This window comes from Anolis sagrei, chromosome 1 (genome assembly GCF_037176765.1).
Source record: "Anolis sagrei isolate rAnoSag1 chromosome 1, rAnoSag1.mat, whole genome shotgun sequence".
Classification (NCBI taxonomy): domain Eukaryota; kingdom Metazoa; phylum Chordata; class Lepidosauria; order Squamata; family Dactyloidae; genus Anolis; species Anolis sagrei.
Window position 1 is genome coordinate 7,446,682 of NC_090021.1, and position 27,422 is coordinate 7,474,103.

The 27,422-nt window shown below is 44.2% G+C and overlaps 2 protein-coding genes across 2 annotated transcripts; one reads left to right on the forward strand and one right to left on the reverse strand.

The window, feature by feature from the left end:
• Positions 1–1,941: 1,941 nt before the first annotated feature.
• Positions 1,942–5,155, reverse strand: LOC137095806 (putative peptidyl-tRNA hydrolase PTRHD1). Its single transcript, XM_067462644.1, has 2 exons — positions 4,948–5,155; positions 1,942–2,323 (listed from the first exon to the last, which is right to left on the reverse strand). Exons 1-2 carry the CDS (start codon positions 5,140–5,142, stop codon positions 2,153–2,155), a joined length of 366 nt encoding a protein of 121 aa, XP_067318745.1. The 5' UTR covers positions 5,143–5,155; the 3' UTR covers positions 1,942–2,152.
• CENPO (centromere protein O) lies at positions 5,141–26,618 on the forward strand. The gene is made up of 7 exons (XM_060782038.2): positions 5,141–5,253; positions 7,742–7,836; positions 10,266–10,435; positions 11,858–11,972; positions 18,904–19,163; positions 22,097–22,268; positions 25,781–26,618. Exons 2-7 carry the CDS (start codon positions 7,806–7,808, stop codon positions 25,894–25,896), a joined length of 864 nt encoding a protein of 287 aa, XP_060638021.2. The 5' UTR covers positions 5,141–5,253; positions 7,742–7,805; the 3' UTR covers positions 25,897–26,618.
• The last annotated feature ends 804 nt before the right edge of the window (positions 26,619–27,422 follow it).

The following is a 27,422-nucleotide window of genomic DNA, read 5'->3' on the forward strand; positions in this document are numbered from 1 at the left end:
TTTTATACAGCTGTGTGGAAGGGGCCAAAACAGCTTACATTTCAATACAATTTTAAATCTACAAATATATGAAACATTACAATAGAATTAAACATTATTACTATTCTTTAAAGCAGGCATGGGCCAGCTTGGGCCCTCCTTGTGTTTTGGACTTCAACTCCCACAATTCCTAACAGCCAGTAGTGGGAGCTGAAGTCCAAAACACAAGGAGGGCCCAAGCTGGCCCATCCCCATCCTTGACCTTTCAGAAGCCAAGCGTTGCTTCTACCAATTGACCATTGCACTTACCTCTTTTGGTATCTATAATATTCAAGCAACCATAAGTGTGATGCAGTGGTTGAAATATAGAGCTCTGGAAAAACTAGGGTTCAGATCTGGAGGAAAGTGCCATTCCTTATACTGGAATTGACTTGCAAGTTTTGTGGCTTCGATGTTGGACCAAAACTCCGAGAGACCAGGGTTCAAATCCATGCTCAGCCTCAAAAACCCAAAGAGACTTTGGCCAAATCCTAACATCTGAAGCACATGGTAACAATAGCTCTACAATATCAACTTTGAAGCGGTGGAACCAGAAGTGTCTGCAGTTTTCTAAATACACTTGTATCACAACTATGTCTATAATAAGCATGGTGTGTTTCACTTGGAGTGCCTTTTGGAATATTCCTAAACCCAGAATTTGCTTCTCTATGGCCCTTTCCACTCTGCCCGTATATCCCAGGATCTTAATCCAGATTATCTAGCATATAATCCAGTTTAAATCAGATAATCTGGGATTGGATCCTGGCATATAGGGCAGTGACCCTACCCTACCCCAAGCCACACGTTGTGCTGATATTCTCATACAACTATACACTTTAGATATTCACTGCTATTTCTTTGCTCTGTGATTCAGTTTGAAGAAAACCTGACCACCTTGCCCTAAAGTTTCTGCCTTCTGACATCTCTACTGCCATACATTCAACAGCCCTTTGGAGGCAACCATAAGATGATGTTCAGAGGAGAGTGACTGAAATGATCAAAGGTCTGGAGACCATGAATCCCCCTGAGGAGCGGCTTAAAGAGCTAGGTCTGTTTAGTCTCCAGAAGAGAAGGTTGAGAGAAGGAGATATAAGAGCCATATTTAAGTAGGTTATTTGGGCTGTCTGACCATGTTCTAGAACCATTCTCTCCTGATGTTTTGCCTGCATCTATGGCAGGCATTCTCAGAGGTTGTGAGGTGTGTTGGAAACTAGGGAAATGGGGTTTATCTATCTGTGGAATGTCCTGGGTGGGAGAAAGAACTCTTGTCTGTTGGAGGTAGGCCAATGGAGACTTCACCACAGACATCAGAAGAGCTGCAAGACCGAGAGTCAGGACCAAGATCCACCCAGAGGAAAAGTGTTCTTGCCATACAATATATTTCCAATCCCCATCAATATAAACCTAATGTTCCTAGTTTCCAACAGACCTCACAACCTCAGAGGATGCCTGCCACAGATGCAGGTGAAACATCAGGAGAGAATGTTTCTAGAACATGGCCATACAGCCCGAAAAATCTACGACAACTCAGTGATTCCGGCCATGAAAGCCTTCGACAATACATATTTAAGTATTTGGAGGGATGCCATAAGGAAGAGGGAGCAAGCTTGTTTTCCACTGCCCTGGAGACCAGAAGAGCAATGGGTTCAAATGGCAAGACAGGAGATTCCACCTAAACATTAGGAAGAACGTTCTGACTGTTCAACAGTGGAACTCTCTGCCTCGGAGTATAGTGGAAGCTTCTTTGGATGCTGGGTGGCCATCTATCAGGGGTGCTTTGTTGGTGCTTTACCTGCATAATTTCAGATTGGGGTTGGACTAGATGTCCTATTTGGTCTCCTCCAGTTCTCTATGATTTTGACCTTGATGAAAATGAGTCCTGACACCCCTGCCTTAAAGCATACTGCAAAGATACAAGAAGCCTTGCAAGGAGCACAAAAGCCATCTGTTTAATAACCATGTTGTACAGAAGCTCTGGGCCTGAAGTTGCAATAGTGTCCAACATCCTGCACCGAGAAGAAGACCACTTCAGAAGATGTACCTTCGAGTGGCTTTGCCATAAGTCATGGAGGACCCAGTTGTACTGGTTTTTCCTAGCCAATGCTGTCCTGTGCCTAGAGAAGAATGAAGGCGGTCATTTCAGGAGCTTGAAGGTCTTGAGAAGGTAGTGCACGCTCTCCTTCGGATACGGGCGTAAGGCCACGCAAGTGGGTATGTTTTCTGGCTGCTCCACCCAGACCTTGTGGTCAATCCCATTCTGCTGCAGAGTGTCTGCCAAGGCACTCAAGGCAGGCTCATCGGGGGCCTAAGAGGAAGGAAGGAAGGGAGAATCATAATCAGGGTTTCCATGACATACACAACTCTAGCACAGTGTTTCTCAACCTGGGGGTCGGGACGGGGTGTCAGAGGGGTCGCCAAAGACCATCAGAAAACACAATATTTTCTGTTGGTCATGGGGGTCTTTGTGTGGGAAGTTTGGTCCAATTCTATCATTGTTGGGGTTCAGAACGCTCCTTGATTGTAGGTGAACTATAAATCCCAGCAAGTACAACTCCCAAATCTCAAGGTCTATTTTCCCAAAACCCCATGAGTTTTCACATTTGAACATATTGAGTATTCGTGCCAAGTTTGGTCCAGAGCCATCATTGTTGGAGTCTAGAGTGCTCTCTGGATATAGGCGAACTTCAACTCCCAAACTCAAGGTCAATGCGCACCAAACCCTTCCAGTATTTTCTGTTGGTCATGGGAGTTCTGTGTGCCAACTTTGGTTCAATTTCATTGTTGGTGGGGTTCAGAATGCTCTTTGTTTACAGGTTAACTATAAATCCCAGAAACTACAACTCCCAAATGGCAAAATCAATCCCCCCGCCAACACCACCAGTATTCAAATTTGGGCATACCGGGTATTTGTGCCAAATCGGGTCCAGTGAATGAAAATACATCCTGCAAATCATTATTTACATGGCGATTCATAATGTTAGGGTTATGGTTGGGGGTCACCGCAACATGAGGAACTGTATTAAGGGGTCACGGCATTAGGAAGGTTGAGAACCACTGGTCTAGCATAACGATTGGCCAACTGATGATGAGTACACTGATAGACATACCTTTTGGTGCCTCAACCATTAGCTGCATTTCTGTGGTTCCATCTACACTGCCATATAACCCAGTTTCTGGATCCAGATCCCACTACGTTCCTGGGTTATCGATGTCATTGCCTAAATGGTTCTATCATCAAAACATAAAGAGCATGACTTCCCTAGATCTAGGAACTAGACTCGTATTCATGCAGGGCAAAATCCCATTGGCACACAGGACTTCCAAGACCAACAGAAAACAGAAATTGTATTATCGCAATATATCATATTTATATATTATAATATAATGTATCATATTGATAATGTAATGTAATACAGTATAATAACAATACAATACAAGAATATATCATAATGTTTTAATATAGTAATACAATATATTGTATTATCATAACATATAATATTGATATATTATAATATAATAATATAATAATATATTATATATCATATTGATAATATAACGTAATACAGTATAATAACAATACAATATAAGAATATATCATAATATTGTAATATAGTAATACTAATATATTAATTATAATTGCTACTGATAATAGTAATATGAAATTTAGTAATATATAATTCTAATATTGTGTTAGGCTAATAATACAATATATTATATTATCACAATATATAATATTGATACATTATAATATAATAATATATGATATTATATAATATCGTGTATCATATTGATAATATAATGTAATACAGTATACTAATACAATATAAGAATATATAATATTGTAATATAGCAATACTAATATATTCAATATAATTGCTACTGACAATAGTAATATGAAATTTAGTAATATATAATTGTAATATTGTGTTAGGCTAATAATACAATATATTGTATTATCATAATATATAATATTGATATAGTATAATATAATAATTGAAAATATATAATATCATGTATCATATTGATAATATAATGTAATACAGTATAATAATAATGCAATATAAGAATATATCATAATATTGTAATATAGTAATATTAATATATTCAATATAATTGCTACTGATAATAGCAATATGAAATTTAGTAATATATAATTGTAATATTGTATTAGGCTAATAATACAACATATATTATATTATCATATATAATATATAATATTGATATAATATAATATAATATATATTGATATAATATAATAATATATAATAATATATAATATCATGTATCTATGCAATTTAGTAATATATAATTGTAATATTGTGTTAGGCTAATAATACAATATATTGTATTATCATAATATATAATATTGATATAAAATATTATATATATATATATATATATATATATTGATATAATATAATAATATATTATATAATATCATGTATCATATGAAATTTAGTACTATATAATTGTAATATTGTGTTAGGCTAATAATACAATATAGTATCCTAATATATAATATATAATATTGATTTATTATAATATAATAATATATAATATAATACAACATATTGATAATATAATGTAATACAGTATAATAATGATACAATATAAGAATATATATCATAACATTGCAAAATAGTAATACTAATATATTAAATATGCCATACACAGCTCAAGTCCCAACTGGGGCCCTCCAGGGGTTTTGGACTTCAACTCCCACAATTCCTAACAGCCGTGCCGGCTGTTAGGAATTGTGGGAGTTGAAGTCCAAAACCCCTGGAGGGCCCCAGTTGGTTGAAAGAGGCGTCTATTGGCTCTCTCTCTCGCTCCCCGCGGCGCCTATTGGCTCTCCCGTTCCCTAGGGAACCAAGCCCCGCCTTTTCCTCCACCTTTTCCCTGCGCATGCGCCTCTCTTCCTTCACCCACCTCAAGCACTACAGTCCTCATACTGCCGCCTTGCGCTAAGTACTCGGCTGTGTCTGGGTGCGCGTAGTGCGCGTGGACGGCAGCGATTGCGGCGTGGCACGCCTGGGCCACCGTAGCCCCCATCGGCCAGGAAAAGGGCTCCCTCCGCAGGTCGCCTCTCAGCACCACGTACTGTATCAGCACGCGCGCCGCCATCTTTGGTGACTTCCGTACGTCAGGAAAGAATGACGCTTTTCCGGTGCTTGGCCTTTCCTTCCTTCCGCGCGGGTTTTTTGACTTTTTGGAGCATCCGTTGCCATCCGTCAGGTCTGTGAGGAATTCAAGTTTCTATTTATGTTTAATATAATATTAGGAATGGGATTGTTTTAATATAATAAGAATATTTAATATATTATTTAATAATAATAATAATATATTTAATATATTATTTAATAACAATATATTTAATATATTATTTAATAATAATATATTTAATATTTTATTTAATATACCATTTAATTATATAATAATAATTATTATATTTATTTATTTATCGTGTTTGCAAGTTTGGTAGTTAATTGAATGTCCTTTGACCAGTATCAGCCATTTTTGGTTGAGGTTCTGGGTTCGAGCCTGCCACTTTTGGACTCTCGCTTGCTGAGGCGTTCCAGCGAGTGTCTCTGTGTAGATCTTAGAAAACTATTTCTAGATTTAAGTCGTTGACGTGCTGGTGTTTGCAAGTTTGGTAGTTAATTGAATGTCCTTTGACCAGTATCAGCCATTTTTGGTTGAGGTTCTGGGTTTGGGCCTGCCACTTTTGGACTCTCGCTTGCTGAGGTGTTCCAGCAAATGTCTCTGTAGATCTAAGAAAACTATTTCTTGATTTAAGTCGTTGACGTGCTGGCTGATACCCAAACAAAGGATGAGCTGGAGATGTCTCTGCCTTGGTCCTTTCACTATTGGCTGCTACTTCCTGGCGGATGTCAGGTGGTGCAATGCCAGCTAAACAGTGCAAATTCTCCACAGACACCCCGTGATAATGCGGCATGTCTCATTAAGAGCCACATCCACTGTTTTAGCGTGGTGATATGTGTTCCACACTGGGCATGCATTCTCAGCAGCAGAGTAGCACAGCGCAAGGGCAGATGTCTTCACTGTATCTGGTTGTGATCCCCAGGTTGTGCCAGTCAGCTTTCGTATGATATTGTTTCTAGCGCCCACCTTTTGCTTGATGTTCAGGCAGTGCTCTTTGTAGGTCAGAGCACAGTCCAAAGTGACTCCCAGGTATTTGGGTGCGCTGCAATGCTCCAGTGGGATTCCTTCCCAGGTAATAATCCTCAGAGCTCGGGATGCTTGTCTGTTCTTAAGGTGAAAGGCACATGTCTGTGTTTTAGATGGATTCGGGATCAGCTGGTTTTCCCTGTAATAGGCAGTAAGAGCACCTAGAGCTTCGGAGAGCTTCTGTTCAACCATCTCAAAGCTCCCTGCTTGAGCAGTAATGGCACGATCATCAGCATAGATGAAACTCTCTGTCCCTTCTGGCAGTGGCTGGTCGTTTGTGTAGATGTTGAACATGGATGGAGCCCTTGCTCCATCTGCCCTTGCGCTATGCTACTCTGCTGCTGAGTATGCATGCCCAGTGTGGAACACATCTCACCACACTAAAACAGTGGATGTGGCTCTTAATGAGACATGCCACATTATCACAGGGTGCCTGCGCCCTACACCACTGGAGAAATTACCCTGCTTAGCCAATATCGCACCACCTGACATCCGCCAGGAAGTAGCAGCCAATAGTGAAAGGACCAAGGCAGAGACATCTCCAGCTCATCCCCTGTTTGGGTATCAGCCAGCACGTCAACGACTTAAATCAAGAAATAGTTTTCTAAGATCTACAGAGACACTCGTTGGAACACCTCAGCAAGCGAGAGTCCAAAAGTGGCAGGCTCAAACCCAGAACCTCAACCAATGGCTGATACCAAATGAGAGACTCCCCCCTGGGCACACAGAGGACTGGGCGACTTGGAAGGCGCTGAACAGGCTGCGCTCTGGTACCACGAGATGCAGAGCCAACCTCAAGAAAAGGGGCCACAAAGTGGACTCCACGACATGCAAGTGCGGAGAAGAGCAAACCACTGACCACCTGCTGCAATGCAACCTGAGCCCTGCCACACGCACAATGGAGGACCTTCTTGTGGCAACACCAGAAGCACTCCAAGTGGCCAGATACTGGTCAAAGGACATCTAATCAACTACCAAACTCACAATTCTGTATTTTGTCTGGGTTTGTTTTTTTTGTTTTTTTGTGTTTTTTTTTTGTTTTGTTTTTTTTTTGCTTTGTTCTGTTAGAAATATAATATAATTGACTGGTTGCACCGACTCGATAAATAAATAAATAAATATAATACTAATAATGATGCAATATAATATATATTATAATATTGTAATATAGTAATACCAATATATTAAATATAATTATTATCACTACTGATGATTATATATACACACGTATATACATACACACACATATATAGGTAGTGTATTCTATATATTGTAGTATACTAATATAGTACAATATAATAATTGTATATTATATATTACATGCAATATTACTAATAAAAAGCTGTTGGTTTTTATCTGGTATCAAGATCATTTCAGTTGATGCTCATAACTCTCTGAATGAGGATTCCAATAGTTCAGTTTTTAACCATCTGCCTCTATTGCACGATTTGTTTCATTCCAGTTGCTATGTATTTGTTTTGGTAAGAATGTCAATACCTTTGTAAAAGCATTGACTCTTTTCTCTTTGTGCCAGGTCCCTACATTCAGTGAAGGAAACTCCATTCCAGCAGAGAAGCGCTCTTCACCTTGTGTCGAAAATGGGTGAAAACAGACCTTCCTTACAGAAAGGTAAGTTGACAAACAGCAGAATACAGGGGGTTGTTTTCGATTTAGCAGCATCTTTTTGGAGTCCTCTTACAAAAAGATGCTGACATCTTCATCATGTCAGCATATGGCAGGGGTCCTCCATGGCCCTCCAATGTCATTTACCCGGCACTCGCTCAGGGTCTACCTAAGTCTGAAACTACTTGAAAGCACACAACAACAGCAACCATCTTATCTCATCAGCCAAAAGCAGGCCCACACTTCCCATTGAAATACTAATACGTTTATATTTGTTAAAATTGTTCTTCATTTTAATTATTGTATTAAGGTGGGGGGGTTTTTGCACTACAAATAAGATATGTGCAGTGTACATAGGAATTCATATTTTTTCAAATTCTAATCCAGCCCTCCAACAGTTTGAGGGACTGTGACCTGGCCCTCTGTTTAAAAAGTTTGAGGCCCCCTGGCATATGGACTTGAACAGATATTGTGAAAAATAGACTCATGGGAGAGGAGCACAAGGGCCATTCAGTCTAAACATATTCTGCCATGCAGGAACATCCAGTCGAAGCACAGGTGCCGTCTAGCAACTTAAAAAGAAACAGAAGGAGATTCCCCTGGACTCCCAAACAACAGCATATTCTACCATCAAACTGCTCTAACTACCAGGAAGTTGTTCCTAATGTTTAGTTTGCATCTCCTGCCATTTGAATCCATTGCTGCATTGTGTCCAAGTCTCTAGAGCAGCAGAAAACAACCTTGCTCCTTGCTTCTCAATATGACATGATTTCTGATATTTATTTATTTACTACTAGCTGTACCTACCGTGCAATGCTGTAGCCAACCTTCCCTCCATCTTTTTCTTCTTTCTTTCTTTCTCTTCTTGCTTCCCTCCCTCTTTCCTTTCTTTCTTTCTTTCTTTCTCTCTCTCCTTCCTTCCTTCCTTCCTTCCTTCCTTCCTTTCTTTCTTCTTTCCTTCCATCTCCTCCACCTTTTCTTTCCCTTCCTCTTTCTCCCCTTTCTTCCTTCTCTACCTATTCTTGCACTGCAACTCCCAACAGCCCTCCTGTCTACCTACCTATCTATCTATCTATCTCTATCTAATCTATCTGTGTTATCTATCTGGAGGACTGCTGGGAGTTGCAGTCCAGGAATAAGACATTGGAATTATGCAGTGATTGGGATGCTCTCAAAAGAAATCCAAGGAGAAAAAAGCTTGCATCTTGGAAGCAGTGCATTTGGATCACCCTCCTCTCCTAAAGGGCCTGGTCTAGGGGATGCTGGGAGCTGTAGTCCAGTAGTCCAGAAGAGAGTGTGGATATGCTATTGTGTGTTTTGTTTGCCGGGGAGTCGTTTTTGCACATGCGCTTGTAGCATCTTTTTGATTTTTTTTTTTTTTTTGGCTTTTTAAGTCCCTTCCGCTGTGTTTTTTAGTGTTTTTATGAGTGATGGTCACTCGTTGGGCTGATAGGTGTATTGTGTCCAAATTGGTGTCAATTCATTCAGTGGTTTTCTTAGTTATGTTAATCCCACAAACAAATATTACATTTTTATTTATATAGATATTTATATACCATTCCGCTCAGCCCAGAGGCGACTCGGAGCAGTATATAAATATAGTAAATAGATAAATAAATTTATTTATTTACACATGGCTATGGCTATCCTGTCCCCTCTCAGCCTTCTTTTTGCCAAGCCAAATATACTCAGTTACTTACTTACTTAGGCGATCCCTCGTTGTCTGAGTAGGATTGTCTTCAAACTCGGTGTACTGGCGGTGGGTCAGGGTTGGCTTGACGCGCCTTCCTCTTGGCACGTTTCTCTCTTTCACCCTCCATTCATGCCTCTTCAAATTCTGCAGCACTCCTGATCACAGCTGACCTCCAGCTGGAGCGCTCAAGGGGCAGGGCTTCCTAGTTCTCAGCGTCTATGCCACAGTTTTTAAGGTTGGCTTTGAGCCCATCCTTAAATCCCTTTTCCTGTCCTCCAATATTCTGTTTTGCGTTCTTGAGGGCTTGGCTTCCAGACCTTTGAGCATTTTTCTTGTCCTTCTGAACAACTTCCAGCTTTCCCATATCATTCTTGAATTGTGGCTGCCCCTTTGTATAATACAATGCAATCCCAACTTGGTGGGGCCTGGGTCAGTTCCCAGGGGCAAATGAGGGGTGCAGCATTGCAAGCAGCATATAGATCAGGTATGAGGCAAGCTTCGGCCTTCCAGGTGTTTTGGACTTCAACTCCCACCATTCCTAACAGCCTCAGGCCCTTTCCTTTACCCCCTCAGCCGCTTAAGCGGCTGAGGGGGTAAAGGAAGGGGCCCAAGGCTGTTAGGAATGGCGGGAGTTGAAGTCCAAAACACCTGGAGGGCCCAAGCTTGCCCCGTGCCTGTTTTAATGTCATGATTTCTGTCTGTCTGCAAACTGTTTGAACGATGGCTTGTTTTGCCTTTGCAGGCGTCTTATCCCACCTGGAGAAGCTGGAGGCTGCTGCCCACGAAGTCGCACTGAAAAGGGGCGAACTGAAGACTCAGGAGGAAAACATGACCAGGATGAAGCGGAGAATCAAGGAGCTGCGGCGTCAGAGGGATGCGCTGAAGACCAAACTGGGCATGTGTCACTCTCAGGTGAGCACGCAATGCGCACGGAGCCAAAAGCACCAGTGGGTTTTAGGCATCATGCAAAACATTGAACATCAGGAGATAATGCTTCTGGAACATGGCCATACAGCCCGAAAATCTCACAGCAACCCAAAACATGTATAACTTAGTGGAATTGATGTCGTTCCTTTCTCCCAAATACAACCCACGAGTCGAGGGCAGGGTCAAGAAAGCAATATACAGATTGTCCTCAAGTTACAAACATCCCACTTATAAGCACCTCATAGTTAAGAACAGGGCTGAGACAACAGGAAATGAGAAATCTACCCCTCGGAAGGGAAACTCTATGGAAAGAGTTATCATGGGGAAAGAAACAACAACAAGAACAACAACACAATCATAGAATCAAAGAGTTGGAAGAGACCTCATGGGCCATCATCCAGTCCAACCCCATTCTGCCAAGAAGCAGGAATATTGCATTCAAATCACCCCTGACAGATGGCCACCCGGCCTCTGTTTAAAAGCTTCCAAAGAAGGAGCCTCCACCACACTCCAGGGCAGAGAGTTCCACTGCTGAACGGCTCTCACAGTCAGGAAGTTTATTTATATACCGCTCTATCTCCCCAAGGGGACTCAGAGCAGTTTCCAAGTAACATAAACAATACATACAAGAAAAACGGCATAAACATAACATTTACAAGACAGTATAAGCATTCAAACCACAATAGTACATATATTTAAAATAATCATGCCTGATCAAGGCAGTTTAAAAAGGCCAGGCCGGGCTACTGAGATTTTAGAGGGCCCGGGAAATTAGGTAGAGTCTATGGCTGTACATTTCCAGGGCCTAACAGAAGAGAGTGACCTGGGTAATTGGTAGAAGAAGATACGGCCCATTTCAACAGTATCTGGGGCAGAGCTAGAACTAGTCGTTCTCAAAGGTTTGTTTAAACCACCAGGTCTTCAGGGTCTTACGAAAGGAGGGGAGGGATGGGTCCTGTCTTATTTCTCCAGGAAGGGTGTTCCAGAGGCGAGGGGCCACCACCGAGAAGGCCTCTCTCTCATCCCCACCAACCTTGCTTTTGACGGTGGTGGGAGCGAAAGGAGGGCCTCCCCGAAAGATCTTAAAGTTCACGCCGGTTCATAGAGGGAGATGCAATAAACCGTTTAGGGCTTTATAGGTCATAACCTGCACCTCTCAAAGGTGTCTCCACTGAAGGTTTATCTCTAATAATTGTTTCCACAACAAGACAAAGTTGTTAGGCAAGTGGGCTTATTAACAAAAGACCCTCCCCATGAATGTATAGCAGAATAAAGTTAGCAGCTGCGTGACCCAGCACCAGTAGCCACAAGTGATAAAAAGAACAAAAACACACAGACCAATGTTACCTCTTCCAAGGGTGATATAGACACTATCCAGCTAAGCTATATCCTTCTGGTCTCTTTTAGCTCGTTGGAGGCCAAGACACCACAAGTTGTGATACCACAGAAGCCGGCCAGGAAGCCCTCTTGGAGTGGAAGACAGAGACGCTTAAGGGCCTCCTGGGGGTTTTCCATCTGACAGGTACTGTTGGGGTTCAGCCTGTGATTGTGTTTCAGGATCAGGGTGCTTTGCATGTGGGAAGTGATGCCAATGAATTTCAAGGTGGCAATGGTTTGGCCAATGATACTGATGCAGAGAAGGACCAGGAAACCCCTGCGCATAGTTTCCCATGATAATATCCCTGAAGGGAGTGCAACAGATAGTATTGAATTTCTTGAATTGCTATCAGAGGGTTCCCAAGATTTGGGGCTTGAAAACAACTGGTCACCTGGCCCAGTTGCAAGACTTAATGAGCAAATATTTATTTATTCAACTTGTATACCTCTACTCCCAATTTGGCTCGGAGCGGTTTACAGAAACAGATTAAAACAATACAATTAGCGTTAAAATGACCGTAACAATAACAATAGGCAGCGAGAATAGGCATAGCGCGGATTGTTCACCCATCAAAAGCTTGTTGGAAAAGAAACGTTTTACAGGCTTTCCGAAAAGTAGATCGATCTCGGATGGTTCGAGTTTCAACCGGCAAGGCATTCCATAAATAAGGGGCCACAATTGAGAAGGCTCTATGCCTAGAAGATAACAAATGATAGGTCCGGATGTTAGGGACTGCAAGCAGATTTTGGTCTTCAGACCAGAGTAATCTCTGGGGTTCGTAGGGGGATAGATAGGCGAGAAGAAATTAGTCAAAACAGACTGGCCGAACAGTGCCTTCGGCAGTCTGCCAGGCTTGGACAGAAAAAGATAAGGGGATCTCAATAAAACAAAACCAATTCTTGAGTGCGTGGAATAGCTTAACGAGGGCATAAAAGTTCCAAGTATGGGAAATATAGTCAGATGACGCATCGTTGGAATCAAGTGTAGTTCTCATCCTTTGTTTCATGGAAGCCTTGCTTGGAAGATTCTTGTTTAAGGATTTCTTGTTCATGTTTTGGACTCTTGGAGTATATGAATGCCTTCTCATGCCTTGGATTAATGTTTCCTGTTTTCCTGAATTAAATTAGAGATGTGTGGACTTTGTTGTATGGACTTTGCTGAACTTTACCCTGGACTATTTTTGCTCCTGCTTATCTTCTTACCTAATTGGCTTTACCTGTTTCTTTAAGTGCTTTTTACTTTTTGCTTTCTAATTATCTTCAATAAAAGCATTGTTTTCCATTCAACGGTGTAGTGTTTTACAGTCAGAGGGCTTTTCCTGTCCTGGAGTTCAACAGGTACATCTCTTGGACTCTCCCCTTTGCCCAGCCGGCCTAGGAGACTTGTCTTGTTGACTTGGGTACCTTTTGCTTGGAAAACAGAGCCATAAGAAGGCACAGGGTATCCCAGAATCTCTGTTCCTTCACTTGAAGATGAATTTAATTCCTTCCTTCTCACTTCAGCTAGAACTTTATAAAGCCTGCTGCTCAGCTCTCCAACGCTCCCCAGTGGTACAAAGAAAGAAAGCCACTACTACATAGTTGTCTTTGTTGTTCTTGTGTGTCGTCAAGTCAGCTCTTGGCCTATAGTCATCTTATCCTGTAGGTTTTCTGGCAGATTTATTCCAAGGGGATTCGTCCTTGCCTTTTTGTAAGACTGAAAGATTGTGACTGGCCCAAAGCAGTGGTTTTCCATGGCTGTGGCTGCTATTTGACATTTTCATATCCTGCTTCCTCCCAAAATCAGGACTCTCGAAGCAGCTCAGCATTTAAAAGAATATAATTAAAGCCATTAAAATTGAATCAAATGAGTTACTACATTAGAAAGGGTTTTAGCTTTCTGGGGCCTCAAAGCATCCTCCTGTTTCCAGCCAAAAACCGCTCTACCTGTCTACATACTTGTCTGTACGAAAGAAGAAGTGCCACAAATTAGAAAATAGAGAAGGTGGCTCCCAAGAAGGGGATATTCATGTGCTGAGCCTCAGTGTACAGTTTCTGTAATTTCTGAAAACTGACTTATGCTGGTCTTCTAGGCGAACCCATGCCTTTCCTATTTGCATCATTGTGCAGTTTGTTAGTTCCTTTGGATCTCAAAAATGGGGAGGAGATTTCTCAGAAATATTAAACATTGACTAGATATTTTTAATTACAAAAATGTGAGTCAAGCATTGAAAGGGTTAAATGAGTGGTTTTCAGCCTGTGGGTCCCCAGATGTTTTGGCCTTCAACTCCCAGAAATCCTAATAGCTGGTAAACTGGCTAAGATTTCTGGGAGTTATAGGCCAAAACACCTTGGGGCCCACAGGCTGAGAACTACTGGATGCAATGACTCAGCAAAAGCTTTAGTTCAATATAAGTAGGTGTGCCTTTAGCTTAGGTAACCCTCAGTCTGTGAGGTCTCTGTGGAAGAAGGGACTCAGGGTGTTAGTAGGCCTCAGTATGAGATGATCTCAGTGTTTGTTTATCCCAGTGGGAGGAAGGCCTCAGTCTGAGATAGGCCTCAGTGGGAGAAAAGCCTCAGTGTGAGGTAGGCCTCAGTGTTAGTAGACTTCTCAGAAGCTTTGGCGAGAGAAGCCCCAGGTTGAGGGCAATTGTGTGTGAAGCTCCATTGTGAAGGCTGCTGTGTGTAAAGTTACTTTGTGAAACTTCTGTCTATTTATTTATTATTTATTTGATGCACTTATTAACCGCCATTCTCAGCCCATACGGGCGACTCATGGCGGTGTACAGTACACATAAAAGACAATTACAAAAGGCCAGTATCAACAACATATAACTATACAACAATTACCGACTACACAAAAATCCGCTTCGTCTCTTAGTGGAATCATAGCCAGTCTCATCTTCCTTGTACCATTCCAGTTCTCATTACCGTATTGTTTGTTGCTTAGCACTTAATTAAATGCCCTCTCGAACAGCCAGGTCTTAAGGCTTTTTCGAAAGGACATGAGGGAGGGCGCCTGTCTAATGTGTGCCGGGAGAGTGTTCCACAGCCGGGGGGCCACCACCGAGAAGGCCCTCTCCCTCGTCCCCGCCAGCCGTGCCTGTGATGCAGGCGGGATCGAGAGAAGGGCCTCCCCAGACGATCTCAAGGTCCTCGTGGGCTCGTAGGCCAAGATGCGGTCAGAAAGGTATTTTGGGCCGGAACTGTTTAGGGCTTTGTAGGCCAAAACCAGCACCTTGAATTGGGTCCGGTAGCAGATCGGCAGCCAGTGGAGCTGGGACAACAAGGGCATTGTGTGCTCCCTGCCACCCGCTCCAGTTAGTAACATGGCTGCCGCGCGCTGAACCAGCTGAAGCTTCCGGGCCGTCTTCAAGGGCAGCCCCACGTAGAGAGCATTGCAGTAATCCAGGCGGGATGTGACAAGAGCGTGTACCACCGTGGCCAAGTCAGACTTCCCGAGATACGGGCGCAGCTGGCGCACGAGCCTAAGCTGTGCAAATGCTCCCCTGGTCACCGCTGAAACCTGGGGGTCCAGGCTCAACGATGAGTCCAGGGTCACACCCAAGCTGCGAACCTGCGCCTTCAAGGGGAGTGCGACCCCGTCCAGCACAGGCTGTAACCCTATATCCCGTTCGGCCTTGCGACTGACCAGGAGTACCTCTGTCTTGTCTGGATTTAGTTTCAGTTTGTTCGCCCTCATCCAGACCATTACAGCGGCCAGGCACCGGTTCAGGACCTCGACAGCCTCCTTAGTAGCAGGTGGGAAGGAGTGACAGAGTTGGACATCATCTGCGTACAGATGACACCGCACCCCGAAACTCCGGATGATCTCACCCAGCGGCTTCATGTAGATATTAAACAGCATGAGGGACAGTATGGAACCCTGTGGCACCCCACAAGTCAAAGGTTGTGGTGCGGAACAGGAGTCCCCCAATAACACCTTCTGGGTGCGACCCTCCAGAAATGACCGGAGCCACTGCAGAGCAATGCCCCCAAGACCCATTTCCGCAAGGCGCCCCAGAAGGATACCGTGGTCGACGGTATCGAAGGCCGCTGAGAGGTCCAGGAGCACCAACAGGGACACACTCCCCCTGTCTAGCTCCCGGCGCAGATCATCCACTAAGGCGACCAAGACCGTCTCGGTACCATGCCCCGGTCTGAAACCAGACTGTGCCGGATCCAGATAATCCGTGTCTCTCAAGAATACCTGGAGTTGTGAGGCCACCACGCTTTCCATGACTTTGCCCAAGAAGGGGAGATTGGAAACAGGCCGAAAGTTGGCCAATTTAGTGGGGTCCAGTGATGGCTTCTTCAACAGCGGCTTTATAATAGCCTGTTTTAGGCTCGCTGGAATCTTGCCTTCCCGAAGGGAGGCATTCACCACCACTGTTACCCACTCAGCCAATCCCCCTCTGGCCTCTCTCAGAAGCCAGGATGGGCAGGGGTCTAGGATGGACGTGGTGGGCCTCATTCCTCCAAGTATCTTGTCCACATCCTCGGGTTTCACAAACTGAAAAGAATCCAACAAAATAGGACAAGCAGGTGCTCTCGTTACATTCTCGGAGTCTGCATCTAACGCGGCGTCCAGCCCAGAACGGATCAAGGCGACTTTGTCTGCGAAGAACCGAGCAAATGCTTCACAGCGCGCGACCGAATTGTCAGGGCTCCCACCTGCAGTGGTGGGAGTTAAAAGACCTCTGACAATCCGAAACAACTCCGCTGTACGGTTCTTTGCAGACGCAATAGTGGCCGCAAAGAAAGTTTTCTTTGCGGTCTTTATTGCCGCGGCATATGCCCTAAGAAAGGACACAAACCGTGCTCGGTTTGACTCGCTCGGTTCCGAACGCCACACGCTCTCTAGTTCCCTCTTCCTTCGCTTCATAGCTGCCAGCTCCTCAATAAACCAAGGGGCTGGTTTAGCTCGGCTACTTGAGAGGGGACGTTCCGGAGCAATCATGTCAATAGCCCTGGTCATCTCCCCATTCCAGAGAGCCACCAAGGCTTCGACATGGTCACCTACCGAGGTGGCGGGAAAATCCCCAAGAGCCGTCAGGAAACCATTCGGATCCATCAGTCTCCTGGGGCGGACCATCTTAATGGGTCCTCCACCTTTGCAGAGGTTAGGGGGCGCAGTGAGCCTAAATCTGATCAGGAAATGGTCGGTCCATGGCAACGGAGAGATGGACAACTCCTCCACACCGCCACCCTGTTCCCATCCCTGGCAGAAAACCAAATCCAATGTGTGTCCAGCACAGTGGGTGGGGCCAGATATTTGTTGGGACAGCCCCATGGTTGCCATGGCAGACATGAAGTCCTGAGCCGCGCCTGTGAGGGTCGTCTCGGCATGGACGTTGAAGTCTCCCAGCACAAGGAGCTGTTGAGACTTCAACGCCAGGCTCGAGACCACCCCCGCTAGCTCAGGTAGGGAGACTGTAGTGCAGCGAGGTGGACGGTACACTACCAGAATCCCTATACTGTCCCGGTCACCCACCCTCAGGTAGACGCTTTCAAAATTTGCGGTCTGCGGGATGGGGCACCTGGTCAGATGGATGGAATCCCTATAGACCACTGCGACCCCGCCTCCCCGCCCTCCGGATCTCGGTTGGTGCTGCACGGAGAAGCCCGGGGGACAAAGCTGGGTCAGATTTACTCCTCCAGCTTCATCCAACCAGGTCTCCATGATGCACGCCAGATCTGCCCGCTCGTCCAAGATTAGGTCCTGGATCCAGGCCGTTTTTCCGTTGACAGATCTGGCGTTCAGCAGCACCACCTTCAGTCCAGAGGGTCCGCTCACCTGGTTACACCAATTTACCTTAGGAGACCGAGTTGGAATTGTTAATGTTTTGGATAAATGGTCCAAATTTGGCCGAAATTGAGGTCTCCTTTTCCCGCATCTCCTCCTTCCCACCACGACCTCTATGGGGGCCCCTCGGCTAGTGGAACACCTCCTCTCCTCCATGCCGCCGTTCCTGACTAAGTTTGTTGTGAGGAGAGGCCCTGTGAGAGTGAAGCTGTTTATCTGCATGAGAAAGAAGCCTAGTGTGGAAGCAAAGAAGGAAGTATAAAGAACTTTATTTGTGTTGTAGAAACCTTGGTCTTGTAAGCAGTGCAACCATATTATTTTTCTATAAAGAAAAGTATCCTATGGTCTCTGTGTTTTTGCTTTTTTAATCACTTTTGGTTACTTTAATTACTTTTGGTTATTTTGGTAAAAATAAAGGGGGCCTCTTCGGCAGTTCCAATTTCCAATATGACCGAAGGTTTAGATGTGGTTCTCTTCTAATGATCTGAGGTAAAGAAGGCTTGGTCTACAGCAGGGCTTAAAACTGCAGTTCTAATGCACTTGGTGCAAGGGGGGTGGTGGTGAAGTAGGAACATATGTCTCTCCGAGGCACAGAAGGGAAAGGCAAGCCCATAGATAAAGACACATAGCACATCCATGCGAGCCAATCAACTTCCCCCCCCCCCCCCCCGACACACAAACACACAAAAGAGGCGTTAAATGCCGTGACCAGCCTGATATGTACCGTAGTCCAGGCGGAAACCAAAACTAGTAACACAGTTTAATAAGAAGAAAAAATGAATAAAAGCTACTCAAAAATCAGAGAGAGAGAGGTTCCATAACTGCTGCATAAGCGGCGGATGAAAAAAACTGAGGTTAACTAACAGCCAGAAAAAATTTCAGATCTGTCTAGAAGGTTCCGAAGTTGTCTGCTCAGGCGCAGAAACTGCTATATGTGTGAATTCACAGGTGACCACTCGGGGAACTACGGTTGCAGGTAAGCAACCCATATTTACTGGTGCTGGGTCATGCTGCTGCTGATAAGTTACTCTGCTGTACATTTATGAGGAGGGTCTTTTATTAATAAGCCCACTCACTCAACAAGATCGAGATAGGTGAGCCAGTGATAAGGACAGAAAGAAGTGACAGGAGGGTGGCCTTAATAAAAGGAGAAGCTGATATGTTGACTGGAGGCGACAGCATCAACGGCCAGTACATTCCAAGAGAAGGGTCTCCTTGTAGAGTGGCAGCTGCATCTAGTGTTTCCGTCTCCCCTGCAGTGCAATTCTGACCTGTTGGTCTCCTTCCGTAGGCCTCAGTGGGAGGCTGACCCATCGCGGGGCCTGCCTGCACCTCAGCACTGCCTTCGAAAACACCTACCTGGACTCCTATCGCCTGGACCTTCTCATCAAGCAGCCGGTCCAGATCCTGCGCCACTCTGTCCCGCCCTTCATCCCCTTAGAGCAAATCGCTCACAAGTACCTGCAGACGGATATCAGGCGCTTCCTGTCGGTGCTGTCGGACCACCTGAACGCTATGGCCGGGAGGAAATTCCAGGTGGATCAGTTACAGGTAGGAGGAGACCAGCCTGATAAGAGACACAGGGATGCAGCCATCGCTTCGGCTATTCTGTCTACGTCAGGCATGGGCAAAGTTTGGTCCTCCCTCCAGGTGTTTTGGACTTTAAGTCCCACCATTCCTAACAGCCTCAGGCCCTTTCCTTTTCCCCCTCAGCTGTTAGGAATGGTGGGAGTTGAAGTCCAAAACACCTGGGAGGCCAAACTTTGCCCATGCCTGTCATTGACCAATGTAGATGGTGTTTTGAATAGATTGGGAGACTGAGTCCCCGAACATCCTCCCCATCCTTCCGCCTTTGCTTTTTGGGCTCCTCTGGAGGAACAGCCAAAGTTTGCCCGTGTCTGGTCTACAGGAAAGGGGTTCACCAAAGCTGCCTATAATAGATTCCACCCAAATGCAATTGCTGAAAGCCACAAAGCAAGGAAACCTCTTTAAGACCTTGTATGTATACAAGCATTGGCTCCCTGGGCTTCTCGCAGTTGCTTACTTGTTTACTATATGAATGATAATTCAGGTCTCCTTCCATGAAAGGAGAAATTATGTCCTAACAGTGTTTCCCAGCCTGGGGGTTGGGGCCCATGGGAGGAGGTTTCAGAGAGGTTGCCAAAGCCCATCAGAAAATATATATTTCTGGTGGTCTTAGGAACCCCTTTGGCAGAGAAGGCTGAAAATCTTTCTGCCTCTCCTTCTCTTCTTTTTTTGGAAACAGGTGGCAAATCCTCGTACCAAAAAACCCTCATCTGCTGTGATTGGCCGGCTTTTCAGCCAAGGGAAGGGCTGTTTCTGAGACTCCCAAGTGGGGAGGGGAGAGCAGGCATTCTCCGCGCATGGAGGCTGAAGTGAGGCTCATGCCGTCAAGTCCCTTTAAGGCAGGGGTTCTCAAACTAAGGCCCAGGGGCCAGATACGGCCCTCCAAGGTCATTTACCCGGCCCTCACTCTGGGTCAACCGAAGTCTGAAACGACTTGAAAGCACACAACAACAACAATCCTATCTCATCAGTCAAAAGCAGGCCCACACTTCACATTGAAATACTATATTTGTTAAAATTGTTCATTTTAATTATTTTTCAAGTTATTGTTATTTTATTGTTATAGTAATTGTTATTTTAATTATTTTTCAAGTTATTGTAGTGTTTTTTGCACTACAGATAAGATATGTGCAGTGTGTATAGGAATTCATTCATGTTTTTTTCAAATTATAACCTGGCCCTCCAACAGTTTGAGGGACTGTGGCCTGGCCCTCTGATAAAAAAGTTTGAGGACCCCTGCTTTAAAGCATTGGAGGTTCTGTGTGGGAAGCTTGGTCCATTTCTATTGTTGGTGGGGTTCAGAATGCGCTTTGATTGTAGGTGAACAATAAATCCCAGCAACTGCAACTCCCAAATGTCAATGTCTATTTTCCCCAAACTCCACCAGTGTTCACATATGGGCATATTGAGTATTCGTGCCAAGTTTTGGTTCAGATCTATCATTGTTTGAGTCCACAGTGCTCTTTATATATAAGTGAACTACAACTCCAAAACTCAAGGTCAATGCCCACCAAACCCTCCAGTAATTGCTGTTGGTCATGGGAGTTGTATGTCCGAACGTATCTCCTTCTACATCCCACCTCGGAGCTTAAGATCTTCTGAGGAGCTCTCAGCCCTGCCTTTGTCTCAAACATGCTTGGCAGGGACGAGGGACAGGGCTTTCTCGGTGGTGGCCCCCCACCTGTAGAACTCACTCCCCGGGGAAATTAGATCATCGTCATCCTTCCTCACCTTTAGAAAAAAGGTTAAAACGTGGCTGTGGGACCAGGCCTTCGGGCAATCAGGTTAAAGGACAATTGATAATTAGGTTCTTGTGGGGTTTTTTGGGCTATATGACCATGTTCTAGAGGCATTTTTCCTGACGTTTTGCCTGCATCTATGGCAAGCATCCTCAGAGGATGCTTGCCATAGATGCAGGCGAAACGTCAGGAAAAATGTGTGTTCTTGTGTGTTTTTTCGGGCTATATAGCCCGAAAAATATAGCCCGAAAAAACACACAAGAACCTAGTGATTCCAGCCATGAAAGCCTTCGACAATACAATTGATAATGTTTGACTATGGCATGGAAGAGGATTTGGATAAGTTAAGCGGAGTAATCATTAGTAGATGGCTAGCTAAACAGCCACCAGATGGGCAATACCTAATCAGAGTATAAGTATACTGTTTTAATCTTTATTTATTAATGTTCATGTTTAATTATTATATTTGTTATTCTGTATTTTATGATGCGGCATTGAATTGTTGCCAATTGGAAGCCGCCCTGAGTCCCCCCAGGGGTTGAGAAGGGCGGGGTAAAAATGTTCAAAATAAATAAATTGTATGTGCCAGAGTTTGGTTCAATTCCATCGTTGGTGGAATACATAATGCTCTCTGATTGTAGGTGAACAGTCAAATCCCAGCAACTACAACTCCCAAATGACAAAAACAATTCCTCCCAACTCCAACAGTAGTCAAATTTGGGTGTATGGAATATTTGTGCCAACTTTGGTCCAGTGAATGAAAATACAACCTCCATATCAGATACTTACATGACGATTCATAACAGGAGCAAAATCACAGTTATGGAGTCGCAACGAAAATAATTTTATGTTTGGGTGTCACCACAACATGAGGAACTGTATTAAGGAGTCGCGACATTAGGAAGGTTGAGAATCACTGTCCTAGCACAACATGTAAGGAAATTGTCAAACCTATCCTCTCCACTTTCCCAAAAAGGAAACTTAGGCTCTGGTTATGAATACCCCTCCCAGACTTATCCATGAAGCACTGAGATGCTGGCTTATGCTTGAGAGCCAACATTTCCTGCTGGGTGGAGAGGACCAGAGAAAGCTCTTTGTCAAGCATCCCCTGCACTTTCATCGTAAATGCAGACTGTTGCACCCCATCTTTGCTTGCAGGAGAATTTTGCCGATTTCCTCGACGGTGGCTTGCAGAGAAATTCCTTGTGCAATTTGCTGGAATTCCGCTACCGTTTGGCTAGAGACAGCGAGACGTTTCCATTCGTGGCCAGGCTCACTTACGCAAACCGTGTCAGCACCCTCCCCACGGAAGCCACCGTCTCTTGCAAAGGTGAGAGTGAACATTTCCTTGCCTACAGTCCATGTTCTGGGATCAGAGCTGTTCAGCAGTGGAACTCTCTGCCTCTGTATGTGGTGGACACTCCTTTTTTAAACGAAGGCTGGATGGCCATCACTTGGGGGTGTTTTGACTGTCCTTTTCCTGCATGGCAGGGGGATGGACTGGATGTCTCTTGGGGGCACTTCCAACTCTATAATTCTAATCCACTCATGGTCCTTTTGTTCTGAGATGTTTTTGTGCAACCCCAGGTATATAGATATATAAAATGAGTATAAAAAACAAACATTTACTGATAACAAAGCAGCATTTGCAAGACTTGCCAAGCCAGTGTTTCTCAACCGGGGGGGGGGGGGGTCGCGAGGGGGTGTCAGAGGGGTCACCAAAGACCATCAAAAAACATAGTATTTTCTGTTGGTCATGGGGGTTCTGTGTGGGATGCTTGGTCCAATTCTATCATTGGTGGGGTTCAGAATGCTATTTCATTGTGGGTGAACTATAAATCCCAACAACTACAACTCCCAAATGTCAAGGTCTATTTTCCCCAAACTCCACCAGTGTTCACATCTGGGCATATTGAGCATTTGTGCCAAGTTTGGTCCAGCTCCACCATTGTTTGAGTCCACAGTGTTCCCTGAGTGTAGGTGAACTACAACTCCAAAACTCAAGGTTAATGTCCACAAGACCCTCCCAGTATTTTCTCTTGGTCATGGGAATTCTGTGTGCCAAGTTTGATTAAATTCCATCATTGGTGGAGTTCAGAAGGCTCTTTGCTTTTAGGTGAACTATAAATCCCAGCAACTCCAACATTCCCAAATGACAAAATCAATCACCCCCATCCCACCAGTATTCAAATATCGGGTATTTGGGATTTGAAAATACATCCTGCATATCAGATATTTACATGATGATTCATAACAGTAGCAAAATTACAGTTATGAAGTAGCAACAAAAATAATGTTATGGTTGGGGGTCACCACAACATGAGGAACTCTACTAAGGGGTCACAGCATTAGGAAGGCTGAGAAACACTGTGCTAAGCAGTCTGATTTTCTGCATCTTTTGCAGAATGCACTGTAAACATTGCACAAGAGATTTGTGTAAATGTCTAAAATCGCCACTTGATGGCGTTCAGAAACGTTTCCTGTCGCCAAATTTTTCGGGATCCCAACATTGAGCTCAGGGGCTGTGAACCACAGTTTAAGCAGCAATGATCTATTTAATGAATTGGAAATGGTAAAAAAATAGAATTGGCAGTTGTTGTCTGCTAATTTTATTTTTTAGGATCAGGGCACTTCCAAATTATGTCTAAAAGACTATTTCACATGTTAAGGGAAAACTCCTAAACTATAGCAGAGCATCCGAAAACAAACAGGATACAAAAAGTTGAGCATTCAGCTCACAACTAGCAAAGTGTGCAGTGCCGTGGCTGTAAAGAATCCAGAGCTATATATACCCAGAAACGGCAAACATTTAAGGCACCAAAACATATCTAATGCTGGTGTAATGAAAAGAGTTCACCCACCCAACGAGGAGTGAAAATAGTTCATGTATTTCATTGCACAATAGTAGTACTTTTAATCTTTTTTTACCTAAAAAGGGGAGAGTGTGACTATTACCTGATGAAAAAAAGTAATTGTCAAAGGCTTTCATGGCTGGAATCACTAGGTTCTTGTGGGTTTTTTCAGGCTATAGGGCCATGTTCTAGAGGCATTTCTCCTGACGTTTCGCCTGCATCTATGGCAAGCATCCTCAGAGGTAGTGAGGTCTGTTGGAATTAGGACAATGGGTTTATATCTCTGTGGAATGGCTGGGGTGGGGCAAAGAGCTCTTCTCTGCTGGAGCTAGGTGTGAATGTTTCAACTGACCACCTTCATTAGCATTTGAAGGCCTGCCTGAGCCTGGGAAAATCTTTCGTTGAGAGGTGTTAAGATGTGCCTGGTTGTTTCCTCTCTGATGTTTTGCTGTTGTAATTTTTGAGTTTTTTAATACTGGTAGCCAGATTTTGTTCATTTTCATGGTCTCTTCCTTTCTGTTGAAATTGTCCACATGCTTGTGGATTTCAATGGCTTCTCTGTGTAGTCTGACATGGTGGTTGTTGGTGTGGTCCAGCATTTCTGTGTTCTCAAATAATCTGCTGTGTCCAGGTTGGTTCATCAGGTGCTTTGCTATGGCTGACTTCTCTGGTTGAAATAGTCTGCAGTGTCTTTCATGTTCCTTGATGCGTATCTGGGCAATGCTGCGTTTGGTGGTCCCTATGTAGACTTGTCCACAGCTGCATGGTATCCGGGAGACTCCTGCAGAAGTGAGAGGATCCCTCTTGTCCTTTGCTGAACGGAGCATTTGTTGGATTTTCTTGGTGGGTTTGACCTCACTACCTCTGAGGATGCTTGCCATAGATGCAGGCGAAACGTCAGGAGAAATGCCTCTAGAACATGGCCCTATAACCCGAAAAAACCCACAAGAACCTAGAAAAAAAAGTAACTGATTCTCCAATTTTCGATTTTTAAAAAAACTACCTCTGAGACAGGAAGCGGGTGATCCAGCCTCAAACAAGCAGCTCCATTTCTTTGTGTTTTTTAAAACTGCCTTGCCTTGGAGAAATTAGGAAGGAGGAAAGAAGATTTTCCTCCCTCCCTTCTTTCGCGAAAGGAAGGACAAAATCTGAAATGGGGCCCTTTGGAAGATCCAAGTTACAGAGAACTCCAGTTCATAGTTTTTAAAATGTCTTGCCTTTTGTCAGGTTTTACAATGTATTGTAATGTAATATAGCTGAGTCATGCACTGCTAATAGGCTTCTATTGGAAATGCTGAGTCATGCATTAACTGTATGTAGAACTTCATTTGGGGAATGTGTTCTGGCCTAGTCCAGGTGATTGTGAATGATGTAATCCTGGGTCCGAGTTAAGTTAATGAGTTGGGAACCAATCAGAGATTGCTATGTGTAATTGTATAGAATTGTAGATAAGGAAGTCGTGTACAGTGTATTCTCTCTCCTTGTGCTGTGATGCTGTTCGTCGAAGGCTCAATGTAATTGATTGAAAGAACCTGTCTGCTAAGACAAGATATAACCGTGTTCTGTGGTAAGTTTGTAGTGTTATCTAGATTGGAGGGGAAAACAATAGTAAAACTGACAATGGCCGGGCATGTGCTCAAGTGTAAAAGAGTTCCAGATTGACTGCAGTTTGTGGGAGCAGTTAACTGAAAATACTGTGCAGGAAGAAGCTACTGGAAAGCGCTGAGGTTATGCAACTGATGTGCTGCTGAATTGTGAAATTAATCTCAACACCTTTAAAGAAAAAAAGGGGAGGGGATCAGCCTGAAATGGTTCTGCGACTATTATGTGAAGAACACAAAAATGCCAATTTTCATCACACACCCCTCCCCAAAATGGGGGTGAGACTATTATGCGGTGAAATGCAGTAAACCGAGACATGTGGGCAGGAAAAACAGTAAACTCCTTTGTTAGGTATCCATCTGTTACTTTCTCTCCTTCTCTTTGGTAGAAGATGCTCCGGCCTCCTTGGCAGAGATGGCTGCCGCTCACAAAGCCTTGTTCCTCGAGAAACCTCTCCATCGGGTCTTCAGCGCCATCACGGCCTCCACAGACAGCCTGAGCTAGGCTCTTTCGATGGAGTCACTCTGGCTTTGCCCTCGGAGGGTCACGGCGGCAGATATCCTCCTGAGGCTGCTGCCAAGTGAAGTCCATCAAGAGTGATCGTATCATCAAAGCCTCTCTGTGGTAAGAAGAACCCACCTTCCAAAGCTGAGGTTCACTAAATATTGCAAAGGTTGTTAGCACTTCCAAAGTTCTGCAACCAAACTGGAGGGCCTCGTGACACCTGGCTAGTAGCAAATCCTTGTGACACCTGGCTAGTAGCCGTAGCTAAGTCAAGATAGAGTGGGGCAAGCTGCCTTCCTGCTTTTTAAATCCAAATCTCAGAAGTATTTCCTTGGGATCTATGTGGGAATCTTCCCTATTACAATTATCCTGAAATGGATCAACATTCAATTCACAATGTTTTGCCCCTGCTTTGTTTAGCATTGCTCTTGAGACTCTGTGAGTTGATTCTGCAGCACCAAGGATGGCAAAAAAAGGACTTTTCTCTAGGAAGCTGGCCCTGGACAGACTCAGCCATGTATGTAAAGGCAATCCACCGACTGAATATTCTCGCACCTGTATATTTCTGCTGACTATTATATTATTTAAAAAATAATATCTGAAATATCAAAATATGCTTATTAGCTGGAATGAAATGCACACAGGGATTTGATTTTATCTTACTTCAGAACGTTACTTCAGAACGTTAATAAAGTCCATCCTTTCTTCCTTCTGTCCTTTCCTTCCTTCCTTCTTTAGTTCCTCCCTGCCTCCCTCCCTCATACACTTGTCACCTTCCCTTCAGGCAAATGGCTTCATTCCCTTTTCTTTTCCAGTGGCATCACAGAGGGACACTTCACCTGGCCACAGCCAATCCACTTTGTTCCTTTCCCTCTGCTCTGGTCTCAAAAGGTGTGTTTTATTTTTGTTCAAACCCCCATTATTTCAAGTTGGCTCATGAAGGCAATGTGTGCCAAGTGTGGTCCAGATCCATCAAGCCACAAAGGAGCCTTTGATTGTCGAAGGCTTTCATGGCTGGAATCACCGGGTTGTTGTAGGTTTTTCGGGCTGTGGGGCCATGTTCCAGAAGCATTCTCTCCTGATGCTTCGCTTGCATCTGTGGGAAGCATCCTCAGAGGTTGTGAGTATGCTTGCCACAACCTCTGAGGATGCTTGCCACAGATGCAGGCGAAGCGTCAGGAGAGAATGCTTCTAGAACATGGCCATACAACCCGAAAAACCTACAACAGCCCAGAGCCTTTGTGAGATAGAAAAACATACATAATTTCACTTTTTTATATATCAATTTGAGGTTTGGTTGGGGGGGGGGGTTGTTTGTTTTCATGTCAGGAGCGACTTAAGAAATTGCAAGTCGCTTTTGGTGTAAGAAAATTGACCGCCTGCAAGGACGTTGCCCAGGGGACACTCGAATGTTTTATCATCCTGTGGGAGGCTTCTCTCATGTCCCATGTCTCCAAATGAGAAGCTGGAGCTGCAAGGCGGGAGCTCACCTCGTTCCCCAGATTCGAACCATCGACGTTTTGGTC